The sequence below is a fragment of the Protopterus annectens genome, chromosome 2.part0 (assembly GCF_019279795.1).
Source record: "Protopterus annectens isolate FY-2018-M chromosome 2.part0, PAN1.0, whole genome shotgun sequence".
Classification (NCBI taxonomy): domain Eukaryota; kingdom Metazoa; phylum Chordata; order Ceratodontiformes; family Protopteridae; genus Protopterus; species Protopterus annectens.
In genome coordinates this window covers 1,814,187,057-1,814,210,011 of record NC_056728.1, presented here as the reverse complement: position 1 = coordinate 1,814,210,011, position 22,955 = coordinate 1,814,187,057, and the positions used below count along the sequence as shown (strand labels likewise).

Below are 22,955 nucleotides of genomic sequence, written 5' to 3'. Positions count from 1 at the left end.
TCACATCATAAGAACACTGGTTTTAAAAAAATGTTTACCAACCAATACCCATTAATATAATTGAATCTTGAAATAAATAAAAAACAAAAAAAAAATCTAAAAAAAAAAAATTAAAAAATAAATAAATAATTACTTAACTATATTTCATCCTGGATGTGTGACTCTTATAATTAAACATATAAATAAGCTCTCTAATCCATCCTAGTTAGTAATAAAGTATATGTAATTATGTAAAAAAATAATATGAATTAAAAAAAACATAATATCAATGACCATAGATCTAATCTATATTCTATATTATGGGTGATAGATATGTGTTCATTCATTGGTTTATGGTTCCAAAAAAAAGAATAAAGTATGATTGGCACAATAGAGATTGGGAAAAAGGTGGAATTACATTTCCAAACTTAGAACTTTATGCTGAATCAGTTATAATTCACATCATAAGCAAGTGGTTAAGTAACAAGTATACTTCAAACTGGAAAAATCTACACATGAATATTCTACTATCTAATGCCGATGAAACAATAACCAATTATATTTTTACTGAAAATAACAACATTTTTTTAGTAGTAAAGGGCTTAGTATATAAAGAAAATAAACATGAGAAGTTACCACATTGTGTTAGCTATATACTAAACAATTTTAGGAAAATTATAAATAGTTACTGCATAACAAGACATTTTTCTATATTAATATTCCCAATAGCACACACAAAGAATCATCTAGATTCTTTTAATATGAATAAAATAATGGAAATGAAAGGCAATGGACTAAATTATTGGCATCAGTTCCTAAGTACAAATAATATTCATGATACTACAAGCCTTTTAGCAAGGTATAACACAAATCAAGATAATTGGTTAAATATTCAAATTTTCAGAGAACATCTAATAAAGGAATTTAAAATGAGCCAAGTGACTAATATTTTATTACAGCCTAAAATAATCTTTCTTTTATGTGAAATAAATACATCCCAATTTAGAATAGGGTTCTCTTTATCTAAAATTTATAAGACATTAAGAGCTGACTTAAAACAGCCTGAAGACTCTTTATGGAGTTATATAGAAAGTATGAACAGATTTAATTTTTCTGAAAATGATAAATTAGTAAAACTCAGGTCAATCAATCATACAACATCATCTCCATATTGGAAAATATTTACATGGAAGTTTTTACACAGGAGTTTCTTTACCCCACAGAGAATTGCTAGTCATAATTGTTGGAGATGTGATGAAAGTCTCTGTGCTGATTGGGTACACATGTTCCTTGAAGGCAGAGTGATTGTCCCATTCTGGCAGAAATTTAGAGATTTTATAAAAGCATTGTGGACTAACAAGTGTATAATAACAGATGCACTTTTGTTGTTTAATGCTCCAGTGCCAGATTGTATACCAAAATCACAAGTGAATCTTCTCTGGTCTCTTTTGACTATAGCAAGAAAAGTCATCACTTTAAACTGGAAAACCAAAACAATTGTATCTTTTGCTGAATTTACATTATTGGCCAAAACAGTATGTAAGAGAAAACTTTTAACTCTTGCTTTTAGAACGACAAAAATGACACATAGAAAGTTATCCTGGATGAAACTAAAAAAGTTATTAGATAAAATGTAATGATTTCAAACAGAATAGTCTAATGTTATGAGCATCTTTTGTATATAGTTTTAATATTTAGTGTTATGTCTATGTATAATTATATGCATGATATAAGAAGTTCATGATTTATGAAAATTAATAAAAAGAAAGTTTAAAAAAAAATCTTACTGCAAGTGCTTTTTCATTGGACACATCACCTAACACTTCCCTACTCACTTGTATCACTTTTACTTTGACCCTCTGCTCTCACCTGCTGCTTTCCTCCCATATTTACTATTACAATCAATTTACATGTATTTTTCTACTCTGTTAATAATATTTGCTTGTTTCCATTCTCTGTGGGACTCTATACTTTCTGAGATTACTCTATATTTGTGAATTAGTTCTGTTTTTTTTCTTTTTACCAGGGCTGTGCTACGGTCTATTGTGATCAGTGTACTACTCCATTAAACAGACTAAATAAATAAATGTAACCAATGACAGAGAGTAATGTGTGAGCACTGTACTGATTATGTATGGTACTAAATAAGTAAATGTAACTAATATCAGAGAGTAATGTGTGAGCACTGTACTGATTTTGTATGGTACTAAATAAATAAATGTAACCAATGACAGAGATTATGTATGGTACTAAATAAATAAATATAACCAATGACAGAGAGTAATGTGTGAGCACTGTACAGATTATGTATGGCAGGGTTACTTCATTTATTTCCCTGTAAACTGTAATAAACTAAATTGAGCTCTAATGTTTCACTGCTGAGGTCAGTTAAGTTTATAAAGATAGCAAACAACAATTTATACATGCTATCATTAACTTCCACTGGAATACTAACTGTGGCAACTGTGGCAGTATATCAGGAACTTGTGGAACTGATAAGACTGCATTCTTGCTAACCAATTAAAATAGCATAATACTTTTATAATGAGTTACTGATTTATTAAAAAATTAAAAGTTTATTGCATTGCTCGAAAATGTCTTTTTACTGTCATTGTTAATTTTGAAACAAGTAAGCTGTATGACAGCTAAGCTTACGGGCATAAATGCAAATCAATGTAGCATACAGGGTCTATATTAGAACATTGAATATTTAACAGTTCAAATCACTAGTGATCGAACTGTTAAAACATCGAATGTTCAGACAAAAAATAAAAACAACAACAAAAAAAAAAAAAAAACTAAATGGTGGTGGCAGGGGGGCTCCCACGTGGGGGCTGCACCCCCCCACTACTTAAATATACCAACTCCAAGACCGCACTACATTGAAGTAAATGGAAATCTCCCATTATAGAGATTTCCGTTTACTTGTTCGATGTTCTGCAGTTTTGCTATTCTCGTGTCGACAATGTCAGATTTGACATTGTCGGCTTTTGAGAATTTAATATAGACCCCATGTACTAGTGCATATTATTTCTATGCATTCTCCTAAGTGAAAAAATGTCAAAGAAGAGGTCGTGGGTTATTATAATTTAATGTGAGCTGCATGATATATTATGCATGTTCTATATAATAAAACATATAACTTGCAGTTTCCATTCAGTACACATAAGATAGATTTTAATCAAGTATTTTCATCACTTGCCAAAAATTAAACTGCTATGAAACTGAGTTTTCTATTGAAAACTCATTTTAACTAGATTACATCACTTGCCTTGGCTTAAAAATATATACAAGGTAGAATAAGTTGCATAAAAATAACATAAGACCATAATATTATTATTATAAATATTATCTTATCTTACCATATCTTATGTTCTTGTGGTCTTTTGTTGTCTAGTTTATTTTTTCTTATGTGTATGTACTCGATAATACATATTGGTAATTATTCAGAACCTTATGTGATTAAGTCTGACATGCATCCCATGGCAACTAATGTACTACATTTTCTTTCCAGGAGGAGACAGTGAGTGAGAGGAAGACCATCCATTACCTGAAGCTGAGTGCACCCTGGGATGTGTTAGTGTACTATGCAGAGGAGCTTTGTATGAGGGCACCACTTCAGGTTAGTATGTTGTCTCTGTAGAGAAGTGCCATGACAAAGCATAACTTTGAATGCGGTACTGAGACGCAGATTTTAAATAAGCAAACATGAAGGAAATGTGTATCATAGGAACAACAAAACTACACACACTGACAAACATGACTGCAGACTGAACTGTGTATTTTCTTTAATTCAATGTATTTATTTAAATGTTAGTACTACATTATAATAAAAACTGTGTGAAAAAACAAGAAGGAAATGTACCTAACCTTTTTATAGTAATAAAACCCTCATTTTAAGAACAGGGGACTAGTGAAATATTCTCATTTAGGCCTGGTACACATACATGTGTTCAAGTTTTAGAATGAACAAGACATTATATTTATGCCTTTATATAAATTCCATGTGCATTTTAAAGTTTAATATGTTCTTCTTTAAACTGAAGTTGATTGATATTTAATTGAATAATCACACTATTAGTAAAGGTATAACTGAGAAGACTAGCAACATAACATTTATCATGAAAAAATTCCCTTGTGAGGAATGAAAGCGCTTAATCTGTGGTCTTTTTGAACTTAGTGTTTTGTACTGGAATGAATCCTTTCATTTTTATGAGAAGCCTTCAGTATGTTATTTTGTGAACTTTCTGAACTGTCAGCCTTTATTGGACCCAGCAGCTGGCACTGAGTGGTTTGTAGTGGTTCTTGTTTTTTATTGCTGCTCAGCATTTTCGTTTTTTTACCTGAAGCTCACCAAAGCTTTGAGGAATACTATAGAAAATTCAACTGAGCTATTGTTGACCCATGCATAAAAATCCCCCATAAATAACTATTATGGACAGCAATCACTGTGTTGATGTGGAATTCAGTGAACTCTGGTAAAAACATAAATAGATCACCAAGTAGATGAGAAATTGTAGCTTACTAATTTTACAAGTAGATGGGAAATTAGTAAGCTATAATTTGGTCCTGTGCTGAAGGCATATTCAAAGGAGATAGTAAGCTTACTTTCAAAACCATAATGAACTTGGATGCAGCTGGCTGCATCTCAACTAATATTACCACACTCTTTGTCAATGTGTAAAGTCTGATGGAACTGAGACAGCTATATGAGGAATAAAGTTTTCATGCCACCATGTTTCACTGATAAACACCTCAGGTCCACTATATCTCCTTGCTTTCCTTGAATCAACATAGAGTTATACAGTAGAACACCAAATGAAGCCTGTGGAGAGCACGTCCAATTGACTGGCTGTGAAAGATCATCTGACATCCTGGGAAGCTTACAGAAACAGCACAATTCTCTGTCTTAGTGAGCTATTTTCCCAGGATGGTGCTTGCAAAGCCTTACTGAGATCTGCCTGACTCTGCCTTTATCAGTTGAAAATCTACCTCTCAGCTGTAACATTCTCTATGAAACTTACCAGTTTTATTCCCTTTTGCTTTCACCTCCCCTATAACCCTGTGTATTAAAAGGTGAAATTAAATTATAATTGAGACCCTTATTAAAATTGTGCCTTGTGCACTCTGAAGAGGAAGAGATTAAATTGTCTTGTTTAATGAAGTACAAAGCTAAAAAGCTGTAAGCAAAAAGCTATAAAAGACAGGATGACAGTAGACATGCTATTAAGACTATTTTTTTCTACTCATGAGTAGCTATAAAAGGTTATATTGATATCAATAACACCATTATGAGTGTTACTGACATTAACCACATTGGAATTGGGGGGTGTACAATTAATTGTAAATACATTGAATGAGGACAATAGATATGAATGTAGGCAGTTCATTTATATTTTACTAATTGCTTTTAAAGTTTTTATTGGTGGTGCTTCTCAGTGGTCAGTATATGAATATGACAGCAACAAGCTTAGATATATTAGTGTGGTCATAATGTTTTGTATTTTTATCTGGCATGGCAGAGCAGCCTAAGTGTAGATTTGTGTTAAGTCAAACTAAATGACTGTGATTGTTATTTATTTATATATTTTCTGACAATTAGATATCAGAGATGTATATACACGTGTGTAACCACTTAAAATGCATTACTGAAACTATTTTTTATTTTACTAGTTAATACATCTGAGGTGTAAACAGTCAAAAATGTGCCTGTAACTAATGGATATAAGGCAGTTTGTTGATGAAAGTGAATGACCTCTGCTGTTTTTTACTCACAGTTATACAATCATGCACATAACTTGGTAGGACTATTGTGTATATTGTGTGAAACAAGTTGAATATATTGCTATGGCCAGTATTTTTCTTATAATGAGAAATTTGTGGTGTACATTGTCCATAAAGTGGTTATAACAGGTGAGTGTATCTACATGCATACACACATGTGAATGTGGGTGTGGGTGTGAGAGTATGTATGTGTAAGTGGGGACTTGTATGCATATGAGTATGTGTACAGTGATGAAGACACATCCATGTCTAGGATTAGTTCTCTGCTATATGAGTTCCAAAGCAATCTACAGCTTTGCAGTGAACCTGAATAGGATAAAGTGGGATCTGGAGAATGGGTTAAGAGTTTCTGAATTAATGGTTTTCAGTTTCATAGTTTGGCTAAGTGTCAAGAATAAAATTTAGTTTGTAATGTTTTATGATCATTTATATCTTTCAAAATTAGCTTAGTGATTATTTAAGTGCCTAAGCCTAGGTACTTTGCAAATAAAAATACACGCACAATAGTGAATAGTAATAATAAGCTAAAATAAAACATTAACATTAATTAATAAAAACAACACATGTAGTCACAATTCAGTAGTGTGCAGTGAGGTTATTTAACAAAAGACTAGTCCTTATGTACTAGCTCAAATAAATAAGTCTTAAGGGACCACTTAAAACAACTGAGTGTCAGGGATTATCTTAGCCAACCATGCAGTAGTTGCCAAGTTGCATCCTCTAGTAAGCAAATGAGTGAATCCCAAAAGTTTCTAAACACAGAATTGGAACCACTAACAGCTCTATGATTACTGATCAAATGACACATGATGGCCAGTATCAGTTTAGTAGTTTTCAAAAGTTGGTAGAACAGGAAAAAAGTCAAGTCAGGTCAAATAAGCCAGGATGAGAACTTTATGATATGAGACCTAACTGGCAGTCAGTGAAAACTATGCAAACCATCATGAATTGTTATCACAATGCCTCCATCAATAGCTGGGCTGTGGAGTTCAGCACTATTTGTATGTGTTGCCGTAGTTCAGGTGGAAGGAAACTAGAGCATGATCCATCCTTTGAAGGGCTGCCTGTGGTATAAGATATTTAACAGTTAACTTAGGCGTTAGTAGTGGCAGTTGAAGACAGTGGACAAAATGGGGGAGACATACAATTGTAGGTTCTGTAGTACACAATAGAAACAGTCGCACATCATGTTGCCATTTATGTTAAACTCATTGCTGATGGCCGGTATGCTGAAAGGCACAATAATGTAGCAAGATAGTTGTGCGGGGACGTACAAACAATACCAGATATAGGTAGCTGAGAAGCATTAGAAAAATGAACTACACTGAATTACTGAAAATGAAAAAGTACTGATCACATGGGAAAATCTAATACCAACAGTCAAGAAAGCAAAAGAGATAAAAACACATATTGAGCTAAGAAAATGACAAAGGTTGGACTAATCATGGTAATAGATGCACCTAGTGATTATAGTGTAGTGCATACTGAGAGACATACAGTTATAAAATACCAGGACATGCAAGCAGAAACTAGAGCAATGTGGGATAAGGGCATACAATAGCAGTAGGCATGACAGAGTTAATTAAAAAAATAGTTTTCAAGCATACTTAAATATGTTGCAAACAGAGGTAATCTACATAAACTACAAAAGGTGCTGAAAAGAGCAGTTTTGGTTGATACGAAAGACAGAAGCAGCACGAATTTCATGGACTTTAATTGCACACTAGCCTAACAATGGGATCTATTTCTGTCATGGTATTAGAAACCCTAAACATTTGGAGAAATTAAAAAAAAAGAAATAAATGCATAGATGGTCAAGCCTTTGGGGGCAGTCAAAATCTGAGGAATGCAGATACTACTCCAAAGAGAAAAGTAAAAGGCATTTCTCATTTTCTGTTTCATAAAGGTCCACATATTTAATTGGCTACTTTTGTATATAGATAGTAGGTCATCACTGTTTCTTGAAATGACATGTTTAGATGTTAATAGATAAGTGTATTGCATTGTCTATGACATGCAGGGACATGGTGACAAATTGGTTATATTTTATACCCATCTTTTTAACTTGTAATTGTTTAATATAGTTGAATGTTATTCCAATTCACAGAAAAAGAACTGCAGTATTTTATGTTTCAGAAATGAAAATCGGATAGCAATGTTTCATTCTTCTGTATTGTCATTATTACAGGCTCATCCAAACCCAGATATGAATACCTCAGACAGGGTACTTAAGAAGCTGCATATTCCAAATATCATGTATGATGAGGTCCCTAACAAGCCCATGGACTACTATACATGTGCCTTTCGCAAGTCCAAACTTGACAAGTAGGTAAAGGTTCTGTTACCTATGTTTGAATAATTGTTTTCTTGCACTAATCTCATACTTTGGATAGAAAGTCAGCTGTGGGAATAGAGAATTCTAGAATGTAATTTTGCTAATAGTTATGTGACTAATGGAAGTTTTTTTCCCATTGGCAGTGCAGTTTGACCATCATCTGTTAGACACCACTCTAATTCTTCCTGCATCCAACCTGAAACTCCTCCTTCAGTTGGGCTGTCTCAGCAGAGAAGGAAGGGGAAGTGGATCCACAGCTTCAGCTCGTTACAACCCCCTGGCTCAGACTGCCTTGGCTGGGTTGGAAGGGAAAATGGTCAGCAGCTTTTGGGAGGCTGGGAGGAGTCAGCTGTCTGCAGTATTATATACTGGCTCACACTAGGGCTTTTTCCTTTTAATATTTACCTCCCCACTGACATGCAGGACTGATATAAATAATCCAGCTGCACCTGCAATGGTACCACTCGGTAAACTACTAGATCACCATTGTGGCCATCTCTGTTTTGTCTGCTCATTGGCTACAGCAATGGTTTTCTTCACAGCCCTGGTCTTGCCACCTGGAATTGTGAAACTACAGTACCTTACATATCCCATGGACTCCCCCAGAAAGACCAAACAAGGAGTATCAGTGCACAACCAAACCAATAAACAGAACCAAAACACTGATAAAGGAGGAGGAGTCAAGACTCTTCTTAAGCCAAAGTTAAACAAACACTCCCCCAGAAAGAGCTTAGCATGCTATGCTTCAATATTCCTCTTCCTGTCACATAACCTCCAGCAGGTGTCCACCTCACAAGTGGAACTAGAGTCACCTGGGTCCGAGTTACAACTTTATCCATCTATCCTGGAGGAGTTGGAAAATGACTAATCAAAGTTTTAGCAAAACTACAATGTTAATACTATGGATTAGCCTGTAGTAGTATGTACTAAGGCAATTGCTTTGTGTTACAGATTGCAGGAAATTGAACTGTTTGCATGTATGTGCAGAATACTTACTGTTAAAAGCATATGTAGTCTGTTAAACTTAGCTGTCAAAAAATCATTGAATCATAGTGGATCAGTGTAGCAACGTTCTTGTAAAGTTTGGTAAAACTGTGTTCTTGGTTATAAAAACATTATGCAGGTGGCATGTAGAGTAATAATAATTAGAGTTTTTGTATACATTGTGCATTATACATCATCAATGCCAAAGGGCAGGAGTTATTTTTGAGTGCCACAGAATTTCTTTTGATCTGGCCAAGGCCTTTGATACCATTCCACACTCAGGAATCATAATAAAACTCACTAAGCTAGGCACCAACCTCTATATCACTAGGTGGGTTGCAAACTGGCTCACAGACAGAACCCACAGTGTGAAAGTAGCTGACTCCAAGTCAAACTGCCGACCAGTCACAAGTGGAGTCCCACAGGGTTCGGTCCTGGGTCCTCTCCTCTTTGGTATCTACTTCTCTGAAATCCAAACCAACATGAAGGGACTCTGGCTGACAAAGTTCACAGATGATTGCAAGTTGGGAGCTATTATTAACTTCCCAAGTGATGTTGACATCCTACAGAAAGGCCTCAATGAGACCGACTGGTGTCATAACCATGGCCTTAAGCTCAATGCCAAAAAATGTGTCGTCATCCCCCTTGGGAAAAACCCGGTTCCCTTGAATTACCACATTGATGGTAGTCCATGGAACGCAGAAGGCGTTATAAGAGATCTGGGAACACAGTTTGACAGCAACCTCTCTTTTGACCACCACGTTGCCACTGTGGTCAGAAAATCCTTCTATGTGGCACATCTCATTACTAAGGGTTTTGCATCCAGGAAGAAAGAGGTCATTGTCTCCCTCTACTCTTCCCTCATTAGGCCAATCATCGAGTACAATGCCCCATTTGGCATGTACCACACTACACACCTGCAACAACTGGAGAGGGCACAAAAGTACCTCACAAAGAGGATCCTAGGCCTTAAACACTTGTCCTATATGGACAGACTCAAAAAAACTCCAACTATTCTCTGTCTCATATCGCCTACTTAGAGCCTTGTCTGCCCCAGCTCTGTTAGAAATGCTACATCTAAAGAAATCCAAATCCCTCCACACCACATGCTCCAGAGACCTCAACCTCATTCCCACAATCAGCAGAACATTCTGGAGGGACAGGTTCATAACCCAGAGACTGCCTATGTTATGGAATAGACTTCCCATACATGTCAAACAGAGCACCTCTCTGGCCTTCTTCAAGAGAAATCTTGATGAGTGGATGGGAAATAGAAAATTCACCCCGGGGATCCTTCCATTGGCTCTACTCGATAGAGGCACTAGGAACTAAGGTGAGGTGGCACAATGCCAGAGTAATCCTATGGGCTAGGCATGTAAAGGCTCCAGGGCCATTAGCCTAGTACACACCTATGAACCTATGAACCATTGACCCTATACATGTGCCTTAATTAAACTGGTCCACATGGTCTATTTATGAATTATTTGATAGCAGTGAGTTTTGATTATTACTTAGGGTGTAATGATTGAAAATATAGGTAGTTAGTAGGCATGAGGTTTGGTAAGCCAGTGAGGAGTATAGCCCAATTTTCCAATTGCCCCAGAGCATATCTCTTAGCTGTCCAGATATTCGTAGAACGTCCAGATTTTTGCGTCATATTTTTGGTCTGTTCCTCGTGAAACATCTGTTTTTTCTGGCAAGTCACTGATGATTAAAGCCACTAGATAATGAAATACATTTGAATTTAAGAAAATGCATGCTAACACAAGTCATGTATTTTAGCAATTTTATAAGTTTTTAAGAGCAATATTTAAAATATGTCCCTATTTTTGGGCCTTTGTCCCCCATTATTTTAGGCTTTGTTCAGATTTATTTGCAATAAGAGACTGAGAGGCATGCCTCTGACCATTGTTTGGTTAAGTGACTTGTTCAGAATCACAGAGTATGCAAATGGAGGCTGAGGGAACTAAATTCTGGACTACAGGATGCAGCTTGTTAACAGCTTATACCTTTATTTCTCTACACTAACTGCTAGACCTTTTACTATGTGTGCATGCTTACATGCACAGGTGTATGATAGTGACATGTAGTATCATTATCTTACTATAGTAGCCAATTTCTGAAGTGTTAATTAAGTCTCTTTATCATAACTTTCACCATTGCAGAAATATGAGAAGCATAACAGGGCCTACATAACACAATATAAGCATAAACAGTTATAGACTGTTAATTCAGGATGGCATAACACAAATACTTTTGTCTCAGAATAATAAAGGATACACAGTTATACATCATACCAGCTGATTAATTATTTCTCATTTGTTAGTAGTTTTGCTGAGGTGACGATAGCTATATCAGTATCTGAAGTCTGACTGAACTCTGATTTAAGTGTCAGTTCTGCAGTAACTGAATTGTATGTCAAAGTATCTTAGAGGGATTCTGACGTTTGACACAATCTTTTAGATACTGGCAGTCTTCTTGCATCATTACCTGTCTATATTTCTGTTTAGCTTAACAGGTAGGGATATTTGAAATGGCACTCCAGTGGTCAATTATGTGGTAATATCACTCGTGAGTAGAGAAATAGCCTTAATAGTAAGTCTGCTGTCACCCTATCTGATAGTTTTTTTGCTTACAGCTACACATCCTAACTGTACTTGGTAATACATAGCATAAGAGCTGCAGAAACATGCAGAGAAATGTTTCAGTAAGTGCTTTAGGAAGAAAGTGTCTTTATTTAAGGAAGTCTGTAATTATATGCAATCATTTAATCATAATACACAGTAATCTTCAAGAGGGTAGCAAAACCACTGGAAAAAGTGCATTCTACAAATCTGTTGGCTAGAGATATAATTACTTAAGCAGTACTGCAAAAATATACAGTCAACAAACTATCACACCATGGAGAAGTAACCTTACTCACAACTAACCACTCATTAAAATGTATTGTGTTGCTACCAGCCTTGCCAGAGGTGTTAAATTCCTTTCATGTGATTCTTTTGTTATAGTGAGTGTGCTGGTTGCATGTGGGAGGGGACAATTTAATTGATAATGACTGACTTTTATTTAGTGTGATAAAACAGTAAAAAATGACAGTGATGAACCACCTCTGCAGCCTACAGATCATGTTTATAGTTCCATAACATCAGTATTCTTTTTTTGCTTCTACCCCACATAGCAGCACAAAAACATACCGATATTATGGAACTGTAAACGGGATACTATAAGCCACACAAAAGCATACTGATGTTATGGAACTGCAAACGGGATACTGTAAGCCACACAAAAACATACCGATATTATGGAACTGCAAACGGGATACTGTAAGCCACACAAAAACATACCGATATTATGGAACTGTAAATGGGATACTGTAAGCCACACAAAAACATACCAATGTTATGGAACTGTAAATGGGATACTGTAAGCCACACAAAAACATACCGATATTATGGAACTGTAAACGGGATACTGTAAGCCACACAAAAGCATACCGATATTATGGAACTGTAAATGGGATACTGTAAGCCACACAAAAACATACCGATATTATGGAACTGTAAACGGGATACTGTAAGCCACACAAAAACATACCGATATTATGGAACTGTAAATGGGATACTGTAAGCCACACAAAAGCATGCCGATATTATGGAACTGTAAATGGGATACTGTAAGCCACACAAAAACATATTGATATTATGGAACTGTAAATGGGATACTGTAAGCCACACAAAAGCATACCGATATTATGGAACTGTAAACGGGATACTGTAAGCCACACAAAAGCATACCGATATTATGGAACTGTAAATGGGATACTGTAAGCCACACAAAAGCATACCAATATTATGGAACTGTAAACGGGATACTGTAAGCCACACAAAAGCATACCGATATTATGGAACTGTAAATGGGATACTGTAACCTGCAGGGGTAGGTCATTATTGTAAGTTTTTTACTGCACATCCATACTTAGCCTGAATGTCTCTTCTTTAATAGATATGTACCTTAATGCTTTATTATTTTTGTGTTTTTTTTTTACTTTTTAAATCAGTACAATTTTATCCAGCTTTATAAGACTTGTGATCACTTCATCAACTTCATGTATTTACTGATGTTTCACATATCAACTCTGTTCTTTGCCTTATAACTGCAGAATTAAAAATAGTTGAGATAAATAATTTGATATTTGTCCATTTTATCTGCCTGCATCTATTTACAAAATGGAGATTTGTTTAAGGTTTTCATATTTTTTTCTTGAATTTTAATAGATTCATTTACTACCTACACTTTGCTATCAGACCATTTACAAAGCTTTCTTGAAGACGAGGTCTTCACTATATAAGGCTAAAAAATAGAGAAAACTGGAAGTATAACAGCAAATCATATACAGAGGTGACATCTCCTGCACATGACTGCATTCCTCACTTTGCCAGCAGGAATAATTACATTTTGGGAAGTTTTATTTAATATGTGATAAAGACAAGAAATAACACAAAATAAAAGACATAGTTCCAGTTTTGTATGTGTATGTTTAGGGGAGCAAGGTTGGACTATTATAGCAATAACCCACGCCTGGGTGTGGGTAATGCTGGATTTACCCACGGTTGGCGTGGTTTGGTCCCGAGGGCGAAGCCCGAGGGACCAAACAAAGACAACCGTGGGTAAATCCAGCATTACCCACACCCAGAAGTGGTTATTGTATATAATGCCATTATTTAAGAAAAGAAATAATTACTTTTCTTAAATAATGGCATTGTATACGCCTCTTTGCTGCCCTTCCGCACCTGTCTGGTGTTCACAGTTCTGATGTACTGCGCATGCCTACGCAGTACATCAGAGCTTTGGGCAAAGCAACGGAGAACGCAAGTTCTCCGTTGCTTTACTCGCTATGTTAAATGGGTTTAATATGGCGAGACAGCTTTAAAATAAGCAACGGAGATCTCCGTTGCTTATTTTAAAGCTGTCTCGCCATGTTAAACTCATTTAACATAGCGAGAAAGTTTAAAGCAACGGAGATCGCAAGATCTCCGTTTTACATTGTGTCGCTATGTTAAAGGAGTTTAACATAGCGAGACAGCTTTAAAAAGCAACGGAGATCTCCGTTGCTTTTTAAATCTGTGTCGCTATGTTAAACTCTTTTAACATAGCGAGAATGTTATACTAACGGAAAAGTCCGGGCGACGGACCTTTTCCGTTAGTATATTGAGGGATTTACCACGGGCACGCTGGTTGGGCTGGCCAATCAGCGTGCACGTTTTTAGGGTAGGCATTGTATAATTTGTCTGTTAGTGCTGTGTCTGTTATGTATTTTATAATATGGTGTCCTTGTAATACAGGCTATGACTACAAGGTACTCAAGTGTTCACCTGTTTCTGTTTTGGTTATAAGTAGCACTGGTGAAGGGATACACTACCACATATGCCTCTTTGAAGATGGCATGAGGGTAACATATACAAAAAGATAGATATGCGAGGTGGTGATAAAAAATTTAAATGGCTTTTGCTAGCAAGTACAAAATTATTCAGCTTGGAATTAGAAACCCTTGGTCAGCAACTACAGTAATTCAAAAATACTAATTGAATCAAATTATTGAGGAGTCATATCAGGTTGTTGTTAAATGCCAGCATGAGAACTTAAATACTCTAGGAACACTGAAATTCATACAGGTATGCTGAGTGAAGGTTTTAATGTTGCTTGTAGTATGTTATGTAGTTCTGGAAACTCATTTTTCTCGAAGATATACTAGAAGGGGGTATTTCAGTGGAGGCAGCTTACATGATGAGGGTCTACTATAGATGTCACAAGAAGAAAGAGTAAAGGAATTTAATACATATGTACATCCTAGAGGGAAATGATATTGAGATGAAGAAATGAAAGAATAATTCATTTTTCAAAAGGAAGTCAGTAAGTCTGGAAAGACACAATAAAAAGTTCTGGCAGGGCAAAAAGAATGTAGATGTACAAGAATGACACAGGAAGAAATATCACATTATTCTGGAGAAAAAAGAAATTAAAACACCTAACGGTATATCTCTCAACTGTCCAAATTTTTGCAGAATGCCCAGATTTTTGGCTTGTATATTTGGTCTGTTCCTCATAAAATTTGTGGTTTTCTGGCAAATCAGTGGGATGATCTGAGGGCTGAAGTCAGTATTTTTGGGTCTTTGTCCCTCAATTTTGTTGGGCTTTGTCCAGATTTCTTGCACTAAGAGATAGAGCGGTAGGCCTAATGGAGACAAATAATAGTTTTCTTGTAAAATTTGTTCAAAAATTGAGAAAATGAAGAATGGATAGGGCAGTGGTAAGATTATTTTAATGAGGTTTGTGAAAATTTTCACTGTTGTATAAATATGTCTGAAAGTTTATCCAAATGATCAAGGAATGAACAGTGCGTGTTGGCCAACTTGATTTTATTTCCTCATATAAAAAAGTTTCTTTTCAGTGAGTTACTTGGAGAGGAGTTTTACTGCTTCGTGCACCATCTTAATGCATGCTAACCCTAACCTTCCCCAATCCTAATCCTAAACTTTACCTTAAAAAAATTGTATAGCACTACCACCACATAAAATAGGCTCAGACACACAGATACACACACACACACACACACACACACACACACACACACACACACACACACACACACACACACACACACACACACACAATCAAAACACTACATCTATCCATCTACATCTACGGTGGGGGTGTAGCTATCTTTTCCAAAGACACCCTCCACTTGGAACAAATCAACTGTACCCCTCCTGACCTCCCCAACATAGAAGTTAAAGCAACTCGCCTTAAAGTTAACTCCCACAAAACTCTAACCATCATAGCTACTTACCTCCCCCCAGAAACAACTTAACCATAATAGAAAACCTCCTGTACTGGATATCCACTAACTTCACCCAGGAAACCATTGTCCTTGCTGACCTCAAGCTAGACTGGCTTACACGCTAATCTGAAAACCCCTCTAGTTTTATAAACCTCTATAACTTCACCCAAACCATACCGCCTCCTATCCGCACCAACAAACATTCCAACAAACAATCAATCCTAGACTGGATTCTTATAAATAACTCTTCTTCAGACTTCTCTGCAGGCTGCCTCCCCAACCCCCTTAGTGACCATGTACCAATCTTCATCCTCAGAAAGAAATTCCACTCCCCCAAGAACACCAACTTTAAACTCATTCGCAACAAAAAGAGTTTCTCTGCCCAGCTTAACTCCCTTCTCCAGCATTATGACTGGATACCTCTAAAAACCCTCCACCTTGATCTTTCAGTCCAATATTTCAATGATGCTTTCCTGAATATTTTCAACAACTTAGCTCCCATCAGGAAAATCTATACTAAATACAAACATCTGCCATGGCTAACGGGTAACTCCAAAACTTTACTAAAACAACGAGATAATGCCTGGTCAACCTACCACCGAACTAAAATCTTAACAGACCTCCTAGAATTTAAACAACTATGGAATCAAGCCAAAAAACAGATTTTACTTGACAAAAAATCTTTTTTCCTTAACTCTCAGCAGAAACATGCACACAATCCTGCAAAATTCTGGCAAACCATTAGCCACTTCCTAAAGCCCGGCAAATCTGCCACCTCATCCCCAACCACCTCAAATGCCACAGATATCTAGCCTCTCAATTCAACTCACATTTCATCAACTCTATAACATCCCCCTTACAAAATAACCCAAATGCACCACGAATCAACCCAAATCCCACCAACTCCCCAATTGTTTCTCCTTATCACCAATCCAGACTAGCTACATCAAAACACTTCTTACAAAGCCCTGTTACTGACCTTCTGCAAAATGAATTTTCACAGCTAGCTGCTCCTTTATTCTGCTATCCTATCTCTATTCCCATTAATTGTTTCATCTCAGAAATGTATGTCCCTACCACCTAATCTGGAAAATCTCACACATCATACCACTCCACAAAGGTAGCCCATCCACTGAGTTCTATAACTATTGCCTCATTGCTCTCCTCTCTCCCCTAGCAAAATTTCTGGAAAAATGCATCCAGCATCAGATACTTGATTACCTACTTACTAACAACATGCTGTCCAACTCCCAGCATGGAGTCAGACCCAGACATAGCACCACTACTGCTCTCATCAGTTTCACCAACACAGTAAACCTCCTTAAAAAAAGGCCTTCTAGTATCTTCAGTCTTTCTAGACATGTCAAAAGCTTTTGACACTGTCTGTCATGAAAAACTCCTAAACAGACTTGCCTCATGCAACTTAAGTTCCGCGTCCTTTTGCTGGTTTCACAGTTACCTCTCTAATAGACAACAAGCCACCAAATAGAACAACAACCTCTCTCCCCTTCAGTCCTTCTCTGTAGGAGTTTCAAAGGTTCCATTTTAGAACCCCTTTTTTCACCATCTTCACTAATAATCTCCTTACTGCCACCAAACATGCCACCTTAGTCCAGTATGCTGATGATGCCACCCTCATCTGCTCTGCTCCCACCATGCTCGAACTTCAGGATAAAACACAAAAATCCCAACTAGACATAGAAACCTACCTAGCTGAAAATGAACTTATCCTCATCCCAAAAAAAAAAACAAAGCTCGTGGTCTTCACCAGAAACAGGACTAGTAACTATAACCCTCCACTCACTATCTATTCCTCAACCAAACTGCAATCAAGCCTGTAGAACAGACCAAACTTCTTGGCGTCATAATCGACAATCAACTAAAACTTGACAAACACATAACAATGACTATAAAAAAGTCCATATAAAATTAGGTCAACTCTATAGAGCTAAACCCTATCTTACCAGCACCTCCAGACTATCCACCGCCAGGTCATTCCTTCTCCACCCTTCTCTACTCCTCACAAATCTTCACCAACTTACGTAAAACTGATCTAAATCTGCTAGAGTCATGCTATAATAAAATAGCCAAATTTGCTGCCAACATTCCCTATAGGGATCACCACTGCCTAGCTCTAAAAAAGCTCAAATGGATGGACCTACCCAGTCTACTTCAACTCAACCAACTAACCATTGCAATAACTGCCCTGATCTAAAAGACTTAGTTCAAGCTAACACCAACATCAGAGACCTACGATCTTCTGACAAACTTCTGCTAAAAGTAACCAAATCCCTGAATGGTTTTGGAGACTCACTGTACTCCAACAAAATATCTAAGTCTTGGAACCTATTACCTCAGCACAACCTCATTCTAAACAACACCTCCAAATTCAAGCAGAGCCTTAGAGAACATCTTTCCAATCACTGGCTCTGTCCTTGCTCCAACCCTGACTAGGTTTTCTATATTACTTTGCTGCTTAGTTTATGGGTCTACCATTATGACGTGCCTACTAGTACAGTCTATCAGACCCTCTGTATACTCTCACCTAATAATGCTGATAAGTAGCTCGTGTCTTACTCTAATCAGCATCTGCATGTATACTACACTTATTGTACTTCCAATCCCCAGCTGGTTGTTTGTTACCACTGTCCTATTTTTGCTATTTGTTTTTAAGCTGTTGTCTTTTGCATTATTCTTTAGAAATGTAAAACTGTTGCTGTTATATGGAGCTTTTCTCCCCAGGTCTTCACTGAAAATGGACTTCCAGCCCAGTCGGATACTTACCTGGTAATCAAATATAAAATAAATAAATACAAAATAAATAAATATCCCCTTACCTAACACTTACTAAACCCTAATCATCATGCACTTAACCCCCTACCTTACCTAATCCTTACCCTAACCTGTAAACACACATACTAAAGGTATCTCATTATTTCAAATGTCACTGACACATATGTGCATGTGCATTCACACACACACACACACACACACACACACACACACACACACACACACACACACACACACACACACACACACACACACACACACACAGGAATGCTATCCTCTCATCTAAACCTTACCCTATCCCACAGACACTCATGCTCATGAGTCCACATGTATGCACACACATACACATGCATTCACACAAGCACAGACACACTCTGACACTCAACCACTCATATAATCACTTGCTTTTTTCAACATAACTGATATTCAGAGAAACAAATGCTTGAATATTTGAACATTCCAAATATATATATGTGTGTGTGTGTGTGTGTGTGTGTGTGTGTGTGTGTGTGTGTGTGTGTGTGTGTGTATTTGTACTTCAGCATACATAATATACCTGGCTCCTAATCCTCACATGCAGTATTCTTGTTGAGGTAATAGGTGAATTAGGTTTATTCTTTTTTCCTTTTAACCAGGTAAGCCCACTAGACAAAAGTGTCTTTTTCATTAAGTGACTTACCTATAATAAAACAGTCTGCAAGTGGAAACTGGGAGAATCAAACTAAAAAGCTATTTAAGATGTAAACAGTGTAAAGATGTAAAGAGTGTTTCAATAATAGCAATGGCTTAGTTTACCTTTTATTTGAAGCCCTTGTATTAACAAAATGCCAAAAGGAGGTGCTCACAGTAGTAGGCTGAATTATATTACTGTGGTCATTGCTTGTGCATTTATTCAGTCATTTGATCTCTTTCATATGCTGAGGTATACTCTGTCATATAACATGATGTAATTGATCATAGGATCATAGGAGGTTATTAGGTTAATAACCCTAGGGCTCTTATAAGCCTGGCCAAGTTTTACCCTTATTTCCATTATCAGCGCCTATCACCCTTGTCCAAGAGGGACATAGGTGGAACCCTGAGATGAACTTATGGTTACCCATTCAATTGCCAAGATTGCATTTTAAGATGGCCAATGACATGCTCTGCTTGACAGGAAGAAGGAGTCTGGTCCAAAGGTGATCAGCATATCTGTGAGATTATGTGGGTGTGGTGCATGCATGTAGATTGAATGCATGGATCTGATAACAATGACCTGAAATATATGACTGTGCCCATTATTTATGTAAATATTCATTCATTTCATCACAGTCAGACACTAGAGGGGCATACACATTCATACAAGAGAATGTATTTGAAGGACACACCTTAGTGTGTGTGTGTGTGTGTGTGTGTGTGTGTGTGTGTGTGTGTGTGTGTGTGTGTGTGTGTGTCTAGGGAAGTTGAAATAAATTACTATGACCAATTACTTTTCTAAATTTTAGTACAAGGTATATAGAGTCAACAGGGACATCAGCAAACACATGGTAGGTCACTATATTATGCAGCCAGTTACAGAAAGGGCTAGAAAAAACACTGCAAAATACTTTTTCTTAACGGAGAACCACATACAAAAACTGAAAAAAATTTTTTCAGCATTTCTTGAACTTTTCACCATTACTAATGTCTCTTTATCTAATCAAGTATTATTATTTTCTAATTTGTTATACCCCAAAATGTCCTGAAAGGGGGTGCCATAGGTAGCATAATTTTGTTTTACAGTCAATGCCTTCACCTTCCTGATGTCATTTTGAAGGGAGACAGAGGAATCCCTATTATGAGGGGATCTTTTACTGCTGTTTTCTCTCTCATCAGCTTACAGCAATACTGTGACTTCCTACTTTTGACTGTTAGCATCAATCTAGATTTTAATTACTTTGCTTCTTCTGATTTTCTTTTGTGGCCATTTCATTTACAACCATTTAAGAGCTGTTTGAATGACAGGCTTGAAACTATAGCTGAGTTAATTGCTCTTTTCAAATTTAACAACTTTAGTTCAGTGTTGGTATGTAAGAAATCTGAACCCTGTGATCAATAGGTGTTACTTGGACTGAGATGCCTTGAGTTGCATTCACAGATTTTAATATTGTAGCTAGAATTATGAGTCTTTGATGTTAATCTCCCTTCTCCAGCTCACTGAACTGTCTCAACAAAACACCGTATGCAATACACAAATGCTGTAACAAAACACCAGAAGAAACATGCACTTCTGTAGAAAATACAGTGTAGAAAAATGCAAAGTCAAATACTGATAGAAATAAGAAGAGTTAGATAAAAGTATTGTTTTTCTTTGTGGCACACATAGTTTGATTAAAGGGAAAGACAACTAATTTGTAAATAGATAAACTATGTGTGAGTTTTTTTCAATTGAAAACTAAGCTTGAAAGTTTTGCTTTTGTTCAGACTCCAGGCTACACTTTATCTGAGATGTGATGCTGGCAATTGGTGACTGATAAGGCACAATTAAATGCCATTGCTAATGAGGTATTGTTTTCTTAATGGCTTTGTAGCTAGAATTAGTGCTCTTGCTCTGCTACTCTTAGTAGCCTTTTGTGATGTAACAGATGACAAGATAAATGCAGGAAAGAAAGACAAACAGAAATAAATTCAGACATTTAACAAATGTGATAATTATCAAATGATGCTTTTTTTCTGTATGTGATGTGTGTAATGCTGAATTATTGGGAAAGAAAATTACGTTTTAGAAAGAAAAAGTTGTCATTTGAGTGGAGTTCTCTTTTAAATTCCTATATCCATCTTGCTTTCAATGTAGTCATGAGTTATCTCACAGGAATGTTGTCCATTGATGGGGGTCTATATTAAATAACCGAAATGATGAAAGAGCGAATGCTCTTTCTTCGACACGTAAAACCCGAAACCACAAAACAGCGAAGTTACGGAACAGAACAACAATATTTTTCCCAGGAAAAAAAAATTGCTGGGTCATTCTTGGGGCATTGCTGTTTCCTCTACTGTGGTGCAATCTTGGAGTTGGTATATTTAAGTGGGGGGGGGGGGGTTGAAGCCCCCCCCCACTTTATTTTGTCTTTCCAATTTTTTTTTTTTGGAACAGTGATTTTTTTCCCAGGGAAGAAAATCGCTGTTCTGTAACTTTGCTGTCTTGTGGTTTTGGGTTTTACGTGTCGATCTTTCGTCATTTCGGTTATTTAATATAGACCCCATTGATGGTTGTTATTCAAGGTGATAAAAGGTTAATTTGTTACTAGAAAGTTCTGCAAAACTGAAATCTAAACCAATGCACAGAAGATTAATTACAGATTATACGGAAGCAAAGCAGGGACTACGTAGAACTAACTGGAGTGATGTGATCAGTGGAAAAACTGCAGACGGAATGTGGAATGTTTTGAAAGAGAAATTGTTTGAGTGCAAAAAAAAAAAAAAGGTTTAACAACAGGATCTAGGCATACAATGTCAGGCGAATATATTTCCATAACAACAAGATACCTGATTAAGGTGAAAGAAAAATATAAGCAATAGAAGAGAGGTCAAACTGCAACTTTGAAAACTGAAATAAACAAGCTGGAAAAACAAATTAAGCATAGTATAAGACAAGATCAAGAAGAATTTGAAGAAGATATGCATAAAGATATTGAGCAGAATGGGAAACCTTTTTATAGATTTATAAACTATGGATGGAGTAAAGACATACACATTTGTAAACTGTCTGCAGATTCTAAAATTTATTCTCAGACACAACAGATTATAGATATATTTGCAAAATCTTATTCAAAACAGTTTGGCTCCACAAAGGGGGTGATAAATTGCTCTAGTGATATCAAAGTAACCTCAGATACTGGAATCAAATTAGATTATATTGAAAAAGAACTGAGCAAACTGGATCCTAACAAAGCACAGGGAGGAGACGGAATTAGTAATAAGGACATGAGAACACTTCTATTATTTACTAGGTCATATAAATATGAGGAGATTCCTCAAGATTGGAGACATGTGCTTATTAAACTTGTCTTTAAGGGAAAGGGGAGTAGGACAAACCCAGAGTCATATAGACCCTTAAGTCTACTTTCATGTTGTAGAAAAATAATGGAAAAGGTAATATTGGATACATTATTGTCAGAATTGGATAAGTTAGAACATGAAACCATATATCAGCATGCATATGTGGAACATACCTATATTACCACCTGTAACATGATGTTCTATAACAATATAATAACAGATATT

The 22,955-nt window shown here is 36.4% G+C and overlaps 1 protein-coding gene across 2 annotated transcripts in view; it reads left to right on the top strand.

Moving 5' to 3' along the window:
* The window catches only part of LOC122793640 (anoctamin-7-like), a 2,355,351-nt gene that overhangs the window by 1,359,779 nt on the left and 972,617 nt on the right, over window positions 1-22,955 (top strand). For both annotated transcript variants that reach the window (XM_044061850.1, XM_044061849.1), the window contains exons 4-5: window positions 3,494-3,601; window positions 7,952-8,088. In XM_044061850.1, the coding sequence (XP_043917785.1) occupies window positions 3,494-3,601; window positions 7,952-8,088 (245 nt within the window). The remainder of the gene's footprint in view (window positions 1-3,493; window positions 3,602-7,951; window positions 8,089-22,955) is intronic.